The sequence below is a fragment of the Streptopelia decaocto genome (genome assembly GCF_964273445.1).
Source record: "Streptopelia decaocto genome assembly, chromosome: 5".
Classification (NCBI taxonomy): Eukaryota; Metazoa; Chordata; class Aves; order Columbiformes; family Columbidae; genus Streptopelia; species Streptopelia decaocto.
Genome location: NC_138659.1, coordinates 41,225,002 through 41,240,682, shown reverse-complemented (window position 1 = coordinate 41,240,682; position 15,681 = coordinate 41,225,002). Strand labels below are relative to the sequence as shown.

The following is a 15,681-nucleotide window of genomic DNA, read 5'->3' as shown; positions in this document are numbered from 1 at the left end:
TGATCATTAGTCTTAAAACATGAACTAGCAGTATTTTTTAACATACCTGAAGAATCATAATCAATTGCACCCCCTTAAGTTACAAACAAAAGAATTGTCATAATCGAAGAGAAGTCTGGATAAATATGCTAACCACTCAGCATTGAACACTATATGTGCAGCACAGCTGAACTTTGCAGAATGATATAACTGCAAAATCTATGGGTATTTTTTCTTTGCATAAACACACATATATATGCATACGCTCCTCACAAATACGCATACACCCTTTCCAGATATCATGTCTGGGGAAAAGTCAGGCCCCTCTCCTCACCCTCTGTTCATACTCACAGGGCACAGACACTAAGCAGGCCTGGATCACTCGAGGTTTGCTGGCAGAGGAATCTCTTCATTACGGGGGAAGCAGCCTGTACTTCCACTGACTTGTTAAATTTTCAGAAGAGCTGCTGTGCTTAGGACAGAGCACATTAAGTGATAGATGCATAGCTCTGCCTTGCAATTTGATGCCAAGGTTTTTAATATATTCTTCTTTTCCTCCAGTCTTCTGCTGTATCTTTATCAAAAGCCAGACTGCAGCAGCAAATATTTAAAGGGACACTCAAGTGTTTACACTTCCTGAATACATCAGCATATGGATGAAAGAATTTGCTGCTCGCAACTGGAACATATAACTACAGTTGCAGATCCCTCTTCATCACACAACATTCCTGCCACAGGTGCAGTTCTTCCCACAAGGCAAAGAGAGGTGACAGGTGGAAGACAGGGACTGATGTACAAAATGGATAAATTCACTGTTGAAATCCAGCTGCCTTTGTCTCTGAATGCCAGTCACACCTTCTGCCGTGCTGTGTCACTAATTGCCTTACATGTCTCTGACACCAGCAAGGTGTGAGGATGGGACATACTGGCAGTATGAAGAAGGAAGCCCAGTACAAAAGGAACCAGAAACCCAAATAGAAAACACAATGGTAAATCTCAGAGGGAGAAAAATATAGCAAGGAAATTCAGTGTGAGGAGACAGTGCCAAGGTCAGAGCAGGGTAAGATGCCACCAGGTGTGCTGCACACCGTGGGCTGAGCCACAGTCAACAAAGGCCAGGGACCCTCTAGAGTGACGAACTCTCCCTCCTGTGTGTGCCACGGGAAGAGGAGATGGGAGGAACCAGCTCTGTTACCATCTTGTTACCACTCATGGCCTCTTCTTACCAATTACCACACTTGGCAACCTTCAGTCCTGAAAGACCATTTTGGCTACTGGGAACAGTCTCTGGGGAGACAATGGATGACTGAGCACAGGTCCACCAGCCAAGTGTATGTGTGCATACCTGTGTGCACACTCCTAAACTTGGGAAGTACCCCGAGGGTTGTTTTCCCTGAGCTGGCCATAACAAGGTGATCTTGAGAAGTACACATCTTGAATTAACATTCAGAAACTGCTAAAAGTCATAACACAAGACAGAACTTATAAACAACATAAGTGAACATGACAAAATGTATTTGAATAACCAGATAGTAGTAGATAGGAAAGATAAACAATAATGAATCAGAGAAGACCATGTCCATCATGTCATAAAAAGACTGTGAGCAATTTCAGAAACAACACACTCTGAAATTATTACTAGAATTTTTTCTCTTTGTAAGAATGACTATTAACCAAGGAGGCTCACTCACACAAGATAGTGCTTGAAGCTAAGACCATAACAAGACCTTTGAAAAGACGAATTCATGATACAATGCAAATACTCATCATTAAAGGACAGAGTGATTTTACCTGAGCTTAAGAATTACAGCTTATGTGTTCACATCACTTGTCTACACATATCAACAGACACACACATGCTCCTCTCACCAGTAACCTGTAAATCTTGTTGTTCGACTTTAGCTATATTTGACAGATATAGGGATATTCAAGAGTTTGCTACATTTTGTGAAAGCTTGTGGCCACATAGTAGAGAGAGTTCACAGCAACCCAAAAACTGTAGTAATATGTCACTCATCCCTAAAACACCAGAATACACCAGAACAGCTTCAAGTCCCAAATCCACATGGGCTGAAGTTTATATTGTGCAAGAAGTATGTATTTGGACAAAATCAGTGATATGAATCCTTTTCCTTCAGTGCTCAATCCAACTACTGACTGATGGGCATGTCTCTATAAAGTAAGTACAACCACTACTGATCTTACGGCATGGGCCAGAGTTGGGTCAGAGATGGAATCCCAGTCTAGATGGAGTGCTGCTCTGACTCCTTATAGAACTGTCTCTTTTTGTCCAAGGATCTCTGGTTTAATGGGATTAGCTTTTTTAACTTTCTCCCATTTTCACCTTTTCATACCAGCCATTTCAGTACCACTTGAAAGCTGCTCCCTTTTGCTGACTTGACCTTTAAGATGTTCACATGAACAACTTCTAAACCAGGCTGCACGCATGGCTTGCTGGAAGCTTAGCAGCCCCAGGCACTTGCCTTGTCTGAAGAAATGTTCCTGGAAGTATTGTATCACTGATTTTATACCATTCAGGAAGCCCTAATTTTGCCTTTGCCACAAGTAAAGAGAGAAATTGTCAAATGGGGATGTCTAAAGTTGCATGGCAAGCTCTCTCTTTATTCTGCTAAATAAAAGTGACCTATTTTCCGATATGGCCAGCACAAACAACTAGTGCTGAAATCAGTAAGAATCATGCATCCCCAGCAGTTCTCAAAGAGAGGCTTTATGGGGAGGACCTAAACAGGATTTAGGGAAATCAGCTCTGGAAACCAAATCTGTTCATTTGCTCAATGCTTTTCAGATGTCATTGTTTGCTTGCTTTGTTTTCTAAAAGCATGTTTCTACTTCTGTGTTTGGGAAGACAAGATTAAAAGTTAAAGTCCCTGAAACAAAACCAACAACAGCTTAAACAAGGGAGATTCCCCTTTCAGGCACCTCTGGCTTCCCCAGGCAGGGCAGCGCTGGCAGGAGGCAGCAGCTCCTGCACCAGCCTTGTCCCTGCCCTCATGGGCACACGAAGCACCACAGTGACCAGCCAGAACCTTCCAGTCCCAGAAACCTCAAGGGTAAAGCAGGCACCGGGTCACTCCAGGGGAATCTCTATGGGAAGCAATGGATGTACTTAGTGACAGACAATAGGGAAGGAGGAAAAAAAAAAAAAAGAAAAATATGAAAAATGTACTGTCTGTAATCTGGTTATTCTTCTGCGAGCATCCCAGAATTTTACAGAACATAATTCATCACTTAACTAATAGGGACATAGGAAAATAATGAAAAAAATTACTTGATGATTTATTCCCTTCTGTTAAATCTTTCCATATCTGTCACAATTACATGAAAAGCACGACTAAGTTAAAATATTAAATAAAGCAAATGTAAGCAAATAAATCAAAGCAACATATAAGAGGGAATTTATTTAGATCTCTATGAAATGTTACTTTTCCTGTAGTGTTTTTGACAACACTTAGGGATGGCTCAGATGATTACAACTTGGCCTGCTTCCAGAACGTGTCCTGTCCCCACAGCACTTGGGCAAACAGCTCACTGTCCATCTAGGGTTTTTTAAAATTATGTGCATTTTAGCAGTGCAAAACTCGCCTAACACACAAACAAATCTATAAATCATTTCCTTCCTGAGAAACTGCTTGGCACATTACTGCTGAAGAATCTTCCCTAAAAGCTTTTGAAATAATCCAAAGCATGCAAAATAATAACGTAGAGCACACCAAAAGTGAAGTGGTTTAGACTGAAATAAAAGAAAGACTATGTCATTTGTAATAGTTCATAAAGCCTTTGCCTTTCTAACTTTCTAATGTTCTCTCTTCTCTGTAAAATAACAACAAAAAAGCCCAACATATCCTCATGATCATGATGTATATGAAAGGCCTTTTAATGAGTTTATGGAATTGATTACAAAGAAATTATGTAGATGGTACTTGGCCTGTCTAAATAACATAGAGCTATTTTTTTTCAAAACACTTGCAAATATTTTTTTTTTTCTAATAATTCTTGGAGGAAGTTTAGACCATGTGTTCTTAGAAAACTGACATATTTGTGTTTGTCAACATCATCAGTACAAGAAATGAGCAATGTTTTCACAGGAGATTTATCCTACGCTTAAAATCATGCATTTAAACATGCGTGGTGTGCATCAAACGTATATTCTCGCAGAAAAGTATTTCACTGCCAAATGGTCACAGAGCGTGTACAGGCAGCTGTTTCATGCAATCCTTCCTATACAGTCAATAGTATATTTAGAATACAGAAAACTGAATCAAAATATATGACAGAAAGCATGGGACATCTCTCACACTACTTACAGTTTTTCCCTACAGTAACTAAACTCATCATTCTTATTTAAAAATAAGAATATCTTTAAGGTGTTCACTTACTCTGCTAAAGCTGTCGTGTTGAAGGAATTATCCTGAATGCTGAAACAGAAACAAGAAAACATCAGATAAGTCAGCAAGGCAGGCAGACTCCCTGTATCCTTCTTGGTTGTAGGAACACATGCACAGACATGGCATTGCAAGGCAAGTCTCTGTGTGTTAGCTCTACATGCACGACCGTACCTTCAGCTGCTCTGCACATGCTCATAATCAAGGAACTAGAGGGATTAGTCCTACAACACTCACAAAGCACATCCAGCAGCGTTTGGAATGAATACAGAGATGCAGGTAGCCTGTGAGGCTCAGAGAGGGATCATTTTCTAACTGTAACAATGCTGCTAATAAAGGCTTAGGTTTACAAACAAGTATTTGGCATTCTGTCCTTTAAACGTTTGCTCTATGTAACTGGCTCCTCAAACACAGTTGTTTTTACTTCTTAAATAGGGTTGCTCGGCTAAGGTCTCTGGAGGTTTTTCTCTTCTTGTTTAGTGGTCTCTTACACCCTCAGCTCATGGCCAAACCTCAGGGGAAGTGAGGAAAAAATAATCAGGCAGAAAGGACAGTTCAAGTAGCAAAAGGTTATTAACCTAACAGCAAGCAATAGATGAAACCATTTCTATGAAAGGAATAGGCTGCTGTGCTCCTGTAACAAAATGTTTCAGACCTGATGTAATACATGCATTAGGGTCAGCTGAGGATACTGTGAACTACTGGTTTTGAGGCGGCAGTGGAATTCCCCCTCGAATGACACCTCTCAAATCCAGTAAATACACTCTTGGATCATCCTGAAATCTTATAGTAGCAGGAAAAAAAATAATCCCACTGCTACATACCAGAACTGGGATTTTTTGTTGTTTGAGTGGGGGAGGAGAGGCGATGCAGACAACAGCATGGTATGAGCACTCCTGTTTGTGACAATGGCACCTCAAAGACGACAGCCCCAGCGGAGCGGGGATGAAGAGGCGCAGTGTCCTCCTCCTGTGCCACTGCATGATGCTGACACACATTCCCCAGGCAGCAGCAGCAGGCGGGAGCCACAGCCGTGACCATTTCCCTTCTCTCACCAACAGCACTAACAATGTAAATTATCTGCACCCCTTCCCAGCCTTCCTACCTGCTTGCACACACTATTTTACTATTTTCTTTCTCATATTTGTGTGTGTGTATATATATATATATATATATATATATATATATATATATATATGTATGTATGTATGTCAATTTATATAATGGCACAAATTACCTGGAGATCAGAATATCACACCCAGTCTATAGGGAGTTCTGCCCTACAGATTCGCAGGTTTTGTGAGAGAAGGGTGAACAGAAAAGCTGATTTCAATGGTTAGCATTTAAATCTTGCCTTAGACCTAAAATTTCCAATTTTTTCTCCTCCTTTTTCCAGTTTCTTGGGTCTGACCATACAAATAGAAATTTATTTCTTGTTCTTCTGTGTGCAGGAGAGCACCTGAACAGAAGGTATGCTTCTAGCTGTTGTGACAATAAAAACCTCAATTTATATGCTCAAAAAGTAGAGGGTCATTAAAAAAAAAAAAAAGCTGATACCATTTTTAATAAACGTATTTCAGAATGTTTAGGGGCTTGGCTCTTGATTTTTAATGGTGTAGGCTAGGTTCACAATTTTTTGTCACAAAATCACATTGATAAGTATCACAGCTTGGCTAGTGTAGAGCTTAAAGAGAGACTGAGTATTTATCCACACTCCTCTACAGACACCCACACAAGAAGGGGAACAAACACAGAATGCTCTTGTAAACATAACTTCTCCATTTCTACATGCAAAAGTTCACTGCTAATTCATGCCTTGTGCAAAAATACTGCAGAGCTTTGTTGCTGTTACTCCTAACAGAATATGATTGAAGATCAGTTTGCTTTGGACTGAGATCAAGTTTGAAATGTCATAGGTTTTCTGTTGTTTGTCTGAACCACAGTGCTATATAGCTGTCGTTATATCTCTTCTAGCAAAGCATTTTACATTTCTTCCAGGTCACTCACAAACTCCATTTGTTTTAAAGGTGTTGCTTGGATAGTCTCTTCTTGCAAGGTTGTGAAATCATTCAATAAAAAACAAATTTAAAGTAAAACAGAATAATGTTATTAAATACATGAAAATAAAGGCCAACTAAACCCAGCATTCTGTTTCAGAGCTAATCCCCCAGTTGTATAGATGAAGCCATCCTGCTCCTAGTGGAACAACTATAGTAGGCTGACAATAACTTTACTTCTTTTCTTTTCCTCCCAGAAGGATTTAATTTCTCTTTAGCGGCAAAACTTTATTTCACCAACAATGCTGGCTTGGGCCTGTCTGCTGACCCCATTTCCCTTCACTTACTATCCGTGTGCTCTGGGTGAGACCAGAGCTGGCAAAGAGCCCCTGGCCTTCCCCTGCTTTACAAGGGAGAACCAAAGATGGTTGAACCGGCACCTCCAGTTCTCAATAAGTCCCAGGTGCAAGGAAAACATAACACTGGTGTTACCTCCCCATTTTCAATAATGACATTAAAGCCAATTAAGTATGTAATGCCATAAAACATCACTCTTCAGCATACTGAAATTCTCAGTGCCAAATATATTTCAACACCAAATTCACATGAAGTGCCAGGTCTCTTATCATCCTGAAGTCCAAATGAAAATGATGCTACACCTGTACGTGAAGTAAACTTTGCATTTCACCATTCAGTAGCAGATATATTTTTAAGGATTTTATACTTTGAAGTCATTAAAATACACCTTTTTGAAATTCTGAAAATAAGGCTTTTGAATCAGTATTTCCTTATTTATGGTGAACATTTCAAGTGTTTCATATGTTTGCAATATCATATCTATGGAAAGACACTTTTCTCTGTTAAAAAGCTTCCCATTTCATACCCAGTTTTGTTCTTACCCTCTTTTGCCAAATGTTGATCTAGCCAACACAAATATCACATGCCAGCTCTCAGCTGACAAGAAAAATGTCAGACAACTCTAAAGCAAACATCTACATGTATTTTGGAGATACCAGGATTCAAAAATATGTTGCTATTCACTTCTAAAAATTTGACAAATATATTGCTTATTCATGGCTGACAAATCAGCATTCTTTATTTGGTTGGTATCATCAAAAGAATTACTGCTAGGTCAGGAGGAAGACTGAAATGTGAAACACTCAGCTCAGTTTTGCATGTAATAGACAACTGCTCAATATAAATAATACCTTCATAATCTCAGAACAGCAGTAGTTGGCACTTTAAACACATATCAGGTAGTGAATTCTTTATAAAGACAGTATGGTCTTGTTGCAGAAGACTGCAAAGGAAGAGAAAGGTAGTGAGACAAAAGTAGGCAGAAGTAGTTCTGGCTTCAGGAGAACAGAGGAGTTTGCAACAATAAAGATCAAAAGGCCAGAAAAAAGAAAGGAGGAATAGCGAAGCTGGGTGAGCTGCAGTTGTGTAAATAGTCACAAACACACACACACACCCACACACACCCCTGCAAACTTCATTGCAGCTTGGTTTCACCTGCAGAACAAAACCTTCACGTCAATTTCCAAAATTTGTTCATCTCAGTAAATGACTGTGCTCTCTTAATGGCATTTCTGACTCAGGTGAATGATGAGGCCTTTCAGCCTTAACTACAGAATAATGAAGAATTTGTATTGGGAAATAAAAGTGTATGTTTAGAGGGAGAATTACCTATTTACAAAGAACTCTGAACTCTCTGAGGTTCTGGGAAAGTTAGTATTTCTGCGTTTAATATCTACTATTTAATGACAAATTCAGCGCAATCCTATGAGGTGTGATTAACATTTATCACAAGACTATTTTCTTCATTATTATCTAGTATTCCACAGAGTCCAAAGTGCTTGTGCTGAAATTGCTGCATCTGAAGCAATTATATTTTGCACTATGACTAGGCCTTCCAAGGGAGCTTCACCAAGACACTGTAGAGGGACATGACAGACGTGGCATGAAGTGCTGTGCATGATGAGGAGTCCAAGGCGACTCCCTCCAGCTCTAGGAAGAAGTTGCTCATGTTCTACTACCCAAATAAAAGCAAAGTTGGAGTGATGTCCCCCCTACTGCCTCTCTGGATGAAGCCAAATCACCCCTGCCAGAACCAGCTGAGCTCAGAGACTCATAAAAATATTGAGCAAATTTGTTTGCCTTGGAGTATGCGTGTTGCTGCCAAGTAGCAATACCCTGAAGTGTTCCAACAGTCCTTCATCTCCCTCTCAAATCATACCAACAAGGAGGCGCTTTCACTCCCACCTGTATGCATACACAGCATATGCTCACGTGGGCAAAATACATTCAAGTCCACCAAGGAGCAGATGAAATATGCTTGCTTGTCAGGTCACACTGCTACTTCTGAGGTCACACTTGTGATAAAACATTTTTATTCAGGCAGAAAACAAACTGAGACCACAGAAACTCATCTCTGCCTCAGCAAGTCTGTTCTCTTCCAACATACAGGAATTTCATATGGGATAAGAGCAGGGATCATTCTGCTGTGAAGTGTTAATCACAGTGAGTCGTTCCAGCACCTTGCCCTTTCTTCAAAAGTGATCCTGCAGGATACTTTTGCTATTTTCCAATCAGTAAGGCAGTAACCAAGGAGCTGCCATGTGAGAGAGAAGTCACACGCCTCCTTCCTGTAGTGATAAATACTGAATGCTACACTCTGAGGCTCAACATATTCATGTGTTCACTGACTTGCTTTCTGGACATGCAGTCTGCCTTTTTATTGGTAACGTTCTCAGAGACATCAGAAAACATCTTAAGACAAATTCAACTAAAATACAGCAATTAAATCTAGTAGCCAGTTGGGGAGCACTCAATCCAGTTTCTGTATCTTTGATTTTTTCAGTGACCTAATTAGTACATCATCTGAATGAGTGAACCTGGGGGGAAAAAGCATTCAGCTGATCTTGCTGTGTGTCTTAAAATGCACAGACAAGTGCATGTGGGCAAAGGCTTGAGTTGAACGTAAGCAGAGGCATAGTTGTCATAACCCAAACCAGGGCACTTCCATAAGGCGTATATATGTTGGGTTGGATAAAGCTTTGTGCAACTGCAGAGACCTTCGGGGTTATATTTTCTGAAGGTATTTCAGTGAGCAAACTGCATATACTTCCTTACACGAGCATTCTAAGCAGCAGGCCTCTGAATCCCATACACACTCCCATAGTACACCCAAGTTCATCTACCCTGGAGCTCAAAAGGCACAGCCATACATCAGTCAAATCCCTGCTCTTTTGAAGGGAAAAATACCTCAGAAATGCACAATTTTATGCAGACTGGAAATTCTAATTTGTGAACCATTTCTGTAGCTCAGGTGCACACAGCTGATCAAGCTCTAAGCCTGCCAAGGGGGAAACCTCCCAAGAACAGGGGTACGCCCTGGGGCAGGGCACCCACACTGAGCTCCCTGCTGGAAGGCTACATGGCTACTGGTGCCCTGGTTAATTAACACAACCCTGTCTCCTATAGGTCTGCGGACTTGTGTAAGTGTGCTACACTGGAAATACAGAACTGTGCCTCTAATTTTGTTATTCAAAAACTAGCTGCTTTTTGAAGTCCCATGAGCTCTGCTGAAAATCTCTGTAGAGACGCCCAAGAACCATCATCCAAAATGCACTAGGCTGCACAATAAACTCAACTGTACCAGTCAAATTCATGCTGGTGGCTGAGCTATTATAGGCACTAAAACTTGTTTGACTGTAGTCATTCACTGCAGATAATGTAATACTGCCACAGATGACAAAACTATTTCCAGCAGGTTTACACACATCAGGCTAGACTCAACACAGCACTGATTCAAAACCAGTTTTTCCTCCAAGCATTGCAAGATGGCAAAAAATGCATGCACACATATACATAGACTCCTAATTCTACTGGGGTACCCAGAACGCTTCAACAGATCACTGAAGTGTAGTTCTTATTTAAGAAGCCTTGATCTTTACCACTACTTAAGAAAGCATCTGGGTTGCAAGAATGACCTCTCTGAATTAATTTAGCTGCCTGATGTGTCTGCAAGCTCATGATGTTCATTTTGTTTGTCACAGTAGGAAGAGAGACAAAGTCAAATACATTGTAAAAAATAATACTTCTCTGGATGTGTGGAGAATGTGTTTAGATAAAGGCAGCAATAGGGGATTTTTGTTTTGTATTGGTGGTGATAGGTTTCTAAAACAGTGTTCCCTCTTTTTTTTCTGAGCTATCTAACCGTGCAGAAATGCTGCAGGGTCACATTCCTCCTCTACACTCCCAGACTGATCATTTTAGAGGCCTACTAAAACCAATAGAAAACTTTAACAGCATTAATTAGTATTATATATAGTAAAGTTATTAAGAGGAATTAGCATCTTGTGAACATCAAAATTAAGGAAAGCCCAAATTAAGGAGTTCCATACTTTGTGTTTCTTCTTCTGAAGAGAACTGCAGAGAACTAGGCAGTCAGCCAGGAACAGATTGCACTGTCAAACATTCAAGAATTTCCTTTCCTTTTCTTTATGAGAGTGCAGTATCTTGCTGAACAATGTGAACATGACCGTGTACATAGAGGCCAAACTGTAATTTATGAGTAAGAATGCCAAAATAAGGCTTAAATGTATAGCTTTCCTAGCATTTTCAAACAAAAAATTAAATGGAAAAGTGAACTTAAGCTAAACCACATTCTCAAAAATTTGAATATTTGAAAGTAAATGGAAAAGCAAGCAAAGAGCTGCTCACACATTCAAAAAAGTGGAGTCACACAATTTGGGTTTTGTTAAGCCTCAACACGAGAAAGACATATGCAAAGTATATATGAAGGTATCCTCATGATTCTTGGCTGGTTTTTGGGGAGATGACTGTTGACATCTGCAGCAATGCTGATTGTGCTGGGTAATCTATTTTCTGAAAGCAAAAACTAAACAAGAAAGTAGATAGGTTTTTTCCCCAGTTTTCTCTCTTTTCAGAGCTCTTCCTTACCACCTTGGAACCTAATCACATGACCTGTGTGCATATACACACACACACACGCATGCATATGTATATAACCACATTTATGTTTCTTCCGAACATCTATTCACAGAACCATAAACCTGAGAGACTTCAGCATTTGTCTTTTGCCACATCTGTCTGTAGTAGTATACTTACTCATGAGGTACTTTGCAAACCTTGCTCTCTGTCCTCCATGTTACTATCAGAGTAGTACATACTACCTTGCTTCGCCTGTAGTTTCATCTTCCCAGCAGCACAGAAGCCAGAATAATATAAAACAGATCTATACCAATGCAGAAATCACGTAACAAAACCAACTTACAGCAATTGCTGCCTAAAGTGAGAGCTTATTCTCGGTGACATATAGGCAACACCTCCTTAATTAGCATTATCAAAGACTTCCATTATCAGGAATTATGTGTTCTCGAAGAGCATATACTCATATACTATGCACTGCACAACAACCACTTATTAGTCCTATTGATATCTGAGTAAGATTTCAGGTAACATGAAAAACATTCACAGCGAATCCCCTCTAAGCGTCTGTCTAGTTTACGAAATGTGTTTGTGTATTTCTGTGCTCTGACTACAAGGAGGAAACACCAACAAGCTGCTCTCAGAGGGCTGGGCAGCTGCACCGCGGGTCCGTGCAAAGCTACGCTGGCTCACACCACCTGAGGACATTGCCCACAGTATTGACAGCCCAGCAGGACTGATCCCTTGGATCTGATGTGCCTGAATACTTTTTTGGGTATAAAGCCAGACAGATCCCCCTAAGTCCTTGAATATTTATTTTTCATAGCTCGCTTCTTACTTTCCATTTTTTGTTGCACTGCAGGAAAATCTAACCAGTACAGCCAGATTATGAAGTATTAATGTATAAACTAATCAGAGATATGAAAGGTAAAACTACACCATTATATGCCACTTAACTTCAACACAAACTACTTTCTATTTATGAATTCAGATCGTATTCAGAGAATATGAATAACCACTATTGTTTGTGTGACACTTAGAGTGATTACTAAAATTCAGAAAGAGAATAGTAACAAATGCAGTTACAGTAATTTAAACTATAACTTAAGACTCTTGTACCATCATAAATAACCTGAACTCCTCCTCATTTGGAAACAAAAGAAAATGTGGGCAGTAACACAGATGTTTAGGAGTGGACTTAGCTTTACACCGCATTACTCTGCACATTTGGAATGTCTAAAAAACTAAAGATAACATTGCTTCTTACCTCTGAAAAAAAAACAAGGAATCTCTGTCTGTACACACCAGATGATACAACTGTACAACACACGGGATCCACAGAGAGCTTTGTAACCCCTTTCACTGCAGTCAGTGTCTTTATACACACGAATCCTGTCACTCTTTTGCTGAGTGTTCATCGATTTCAGGGGCTAGTAAAGCCAAAAGAGCAGCTGATGTCATTAAGTCAAAACTGATATGTGTTTATTTACATGTCCTTTTCTGAATTTGCTGCATGCATCACATAACTATAAAACCCAGACAGATCCAACTTCTCACAGGCCCCTCTGGAGCCCCCCAAGCCATGGTAAAAGCCTAACAAGAACTGTACTTAGTTAACTGATTTCTGACTCTCAGTTCAACATAATATTTCTTCCCAGCTATCTGAACTCTCATAGAGAGAAGAAGCTGTCCACATATCAAGGAATTTTAGACAAGAAGAAAAGACAGAAAAGAATGTGGTTAGCAAATAAATGAAACTGATCTAGGAGGACATAATAGGAAGGCAAGAAAAATCTCCAGAATAAATACAGCAAATAACATTAGCAAACAATCACAATGTAAAAGACAGTAGTGGATGGGCAGCTGGGGGAGGTCCCTTTACTTCTGGGCATAAGCTTTTCTATTTTTGTGGGAGTTAATGAAGCTCCAGTGGCCAGTTCTCATTTCCATCACAAAAAATGCATGGTAATGAATCCTACCTTTTTCTTTTCCAAGTTGATTTTCTGAATTTCTATTCAATATAATGTATAGTCAATGACATTTGAAAACCACTGATTCAGATCATTTTCTTTTCCATTATCATGATCCACTGACATCAGAAAAGTCTTATTGCTTATGACATATACCCCTGCACTTGTATTTCACAGAAATGCCGTGAATAAGACAATATTAACAGCCACAGTCAGTGGTCAACTCCTTCTCAGCTTCTCCCTTGCTGTTTTAATTTCTTCTCATAGCAAGTAGTCTCCTCTACTTGGCTTCTATTTCTATCCAGGCTCATGATCTGTACTAGTGTCCTACCACCTGCTATTTTAACTTACCAAAAGGACAATGCATCACTCCTCAGCACAGATAAAAGTTTTTTCTTCCAAAGTTTGAGAAAACGATTAACTCACAACAAATTTTGTTTTGTTTTGTTTTTCTCAGTAAGCAAAATATTTTTCTTTTTTTCTTTTAGATTGAGGGAAAAATAGAGGAAATTCTATTTCACCCAAATGTACCTTCTTAGCAGACTATGTTATGGCATTCAACACAGTAAAACAGCCAGGATAGGACACAACACTCTACAGAAATTAAATCATACAGTTTCATTATATAATATTCACTTTTGTGGCATAAAACCAGAACCCTAAAGAAAATATAAGTAAATGGCACAGAGATGTCCTATACACATGTTCGAATGTACCTTTTCATTACTTAAAAGCATTTTATTTTGTATAATGGTCGTTTGGGGAAGAGATAGACCTGTAGCAAGCACTGCAACACAGGGAACACAGGATGTGATTTCTTTACAAAGCCAAGGAAATATCCATGTAACCACACACCATCTGTACTCTTGGCTTTTTATTCTCCTGCCACACTGCGTACTGCTTGTGTGCGCCCTTTTATCTTGTGAGCTGGCTCAGTTCCCTCGCTGTGCAAGAAATATCCTGAGATAGCGCCAAGCTCAAGCATGTCTGCAGATATGCCCTGTACCACGGCCACTGGGACATCTCCATTTCTTAAGTAATGGACTTTCTTGTCCCAAATACCAAGATCTGAGTTCTAACATAGCCAGATGCCAGGTGATCTACTGCCTATGGCACCGCAGAAAAGTCCTTAAAACAGCCCATGATTTTCATGGGGCCAAACTTTGGAGCTCTTTCTAACTCCTAAGGGGAGGTCCTCTTCCATAAAGCAAGACAAATCTCACTTAATGAGACTTTGCAAAAGAGCTGTCTTTTCATTCTGACTTAGAATGTCTCGTGAAGATCTCCAGAATTAGTTCAGTAAGCTGCTGTAGAACACACAGAGGACAGCAGTCGGCCCTTCAGTTATAAAAATGCATTTCATGTTCTTTTTCAGTTGGTTATTTGTTTCAATGTGTTCTCATCCCAAATTAGCAACAGCTTTTAAGGCTCGAAAAGGATTTGAAAGCAAGAATTTTCTCTGGGTTGACCTTGCACAATTTTACAACAGCTGATGACACTGAACAAATGACCTCTTTTCACATAAGTTTGGTCCCAATAAAAACTATTCGTGACTCAAGTATTTCCTGTATAGATCTGCTGAAAGGAAGCAGAAGCATATGGGAAAGACAATTATGCAGGAAGCAGCTTTACCACTTTGCTATCTATTGCAATAGTTTTGTTACAAAAAGGCAGTGAAAATTACTTTTCCCTTTTGAGGCATTTAAATGCTTTGTTGTAAAGCACATTGAGTGCTCTTCATGACATCATCACATTTTCTAACTCAAATTGTTTGTCCCCTGACCTCTTTGATAAAATGGAGAAAATTGGTTTGGGTTTTACATTATTCAGCAGAGAAGTAAAAATAAGAAAGACATTTTCATTCTAATTGTAATATTTTTTCATCTAGCAGTCATGCAGCCCCAGTCAGCAGGATACCAGTCATGTAAGAGAGTTTTATTTCTAGGTGAGCGATCCATTTTTGGAGAGAATCAGTCTTTAGAAAAATACTCCGAGGCAGAGCCAGTGAAAAATAATAAATAATCCTTAAAATCGTGACTGTAATATCCACTTTTTTTTCTGTAAAGATTACAAAATGACATCTTGCCTTTATATTAACAAAAATTCTGACAGTACTTATTAAAAAAGAGCACTGAATATTGCAGTCTAAATGTAGGCATATTCAGGAATATTCAGAGCTACCGTATCTTCCCTCTCTTTGCTGATGCTTGAGAAGTACAGCCCACATTTTCTAACCCAAATCCAGGCTCCCAAACCCACATTTAAGCACCTACACAGTTTCAGACTAATTTTAGGTAGCCACCAAGCTGAAAACATTTGGCCAATATATATTATGCTACTTTTGTGTCTAGAATGATGGTTGTAAAGGCTCTGGGATTA

General features: G+C 39.5%; 1 protein-coding gene across 1 annotated transcript in view; it reads right to left on the bottom strand.

The window, feature by feature from the left end:
• FAM13C (family with sequence similarity 13 member C) overlaps positions 1–15,681 on the bottom strand; it is a gene marked incomplete at its 5' end in the record, with an annotated part of 125,833 nt that overhangs the window by 48,598 nt on the left and 61,554 nt on the right. Inside the window, one exon of the mRNA XM_082052655.1 lies at positions 4,377–4,415. Coding sequence (XP_081908781.1) covers positions 4,377–4,415 — 39 coding nt within the window. The remainder of the gene's footprint in view (positions 1–4,376; positions 4,416–15,681) is intronic.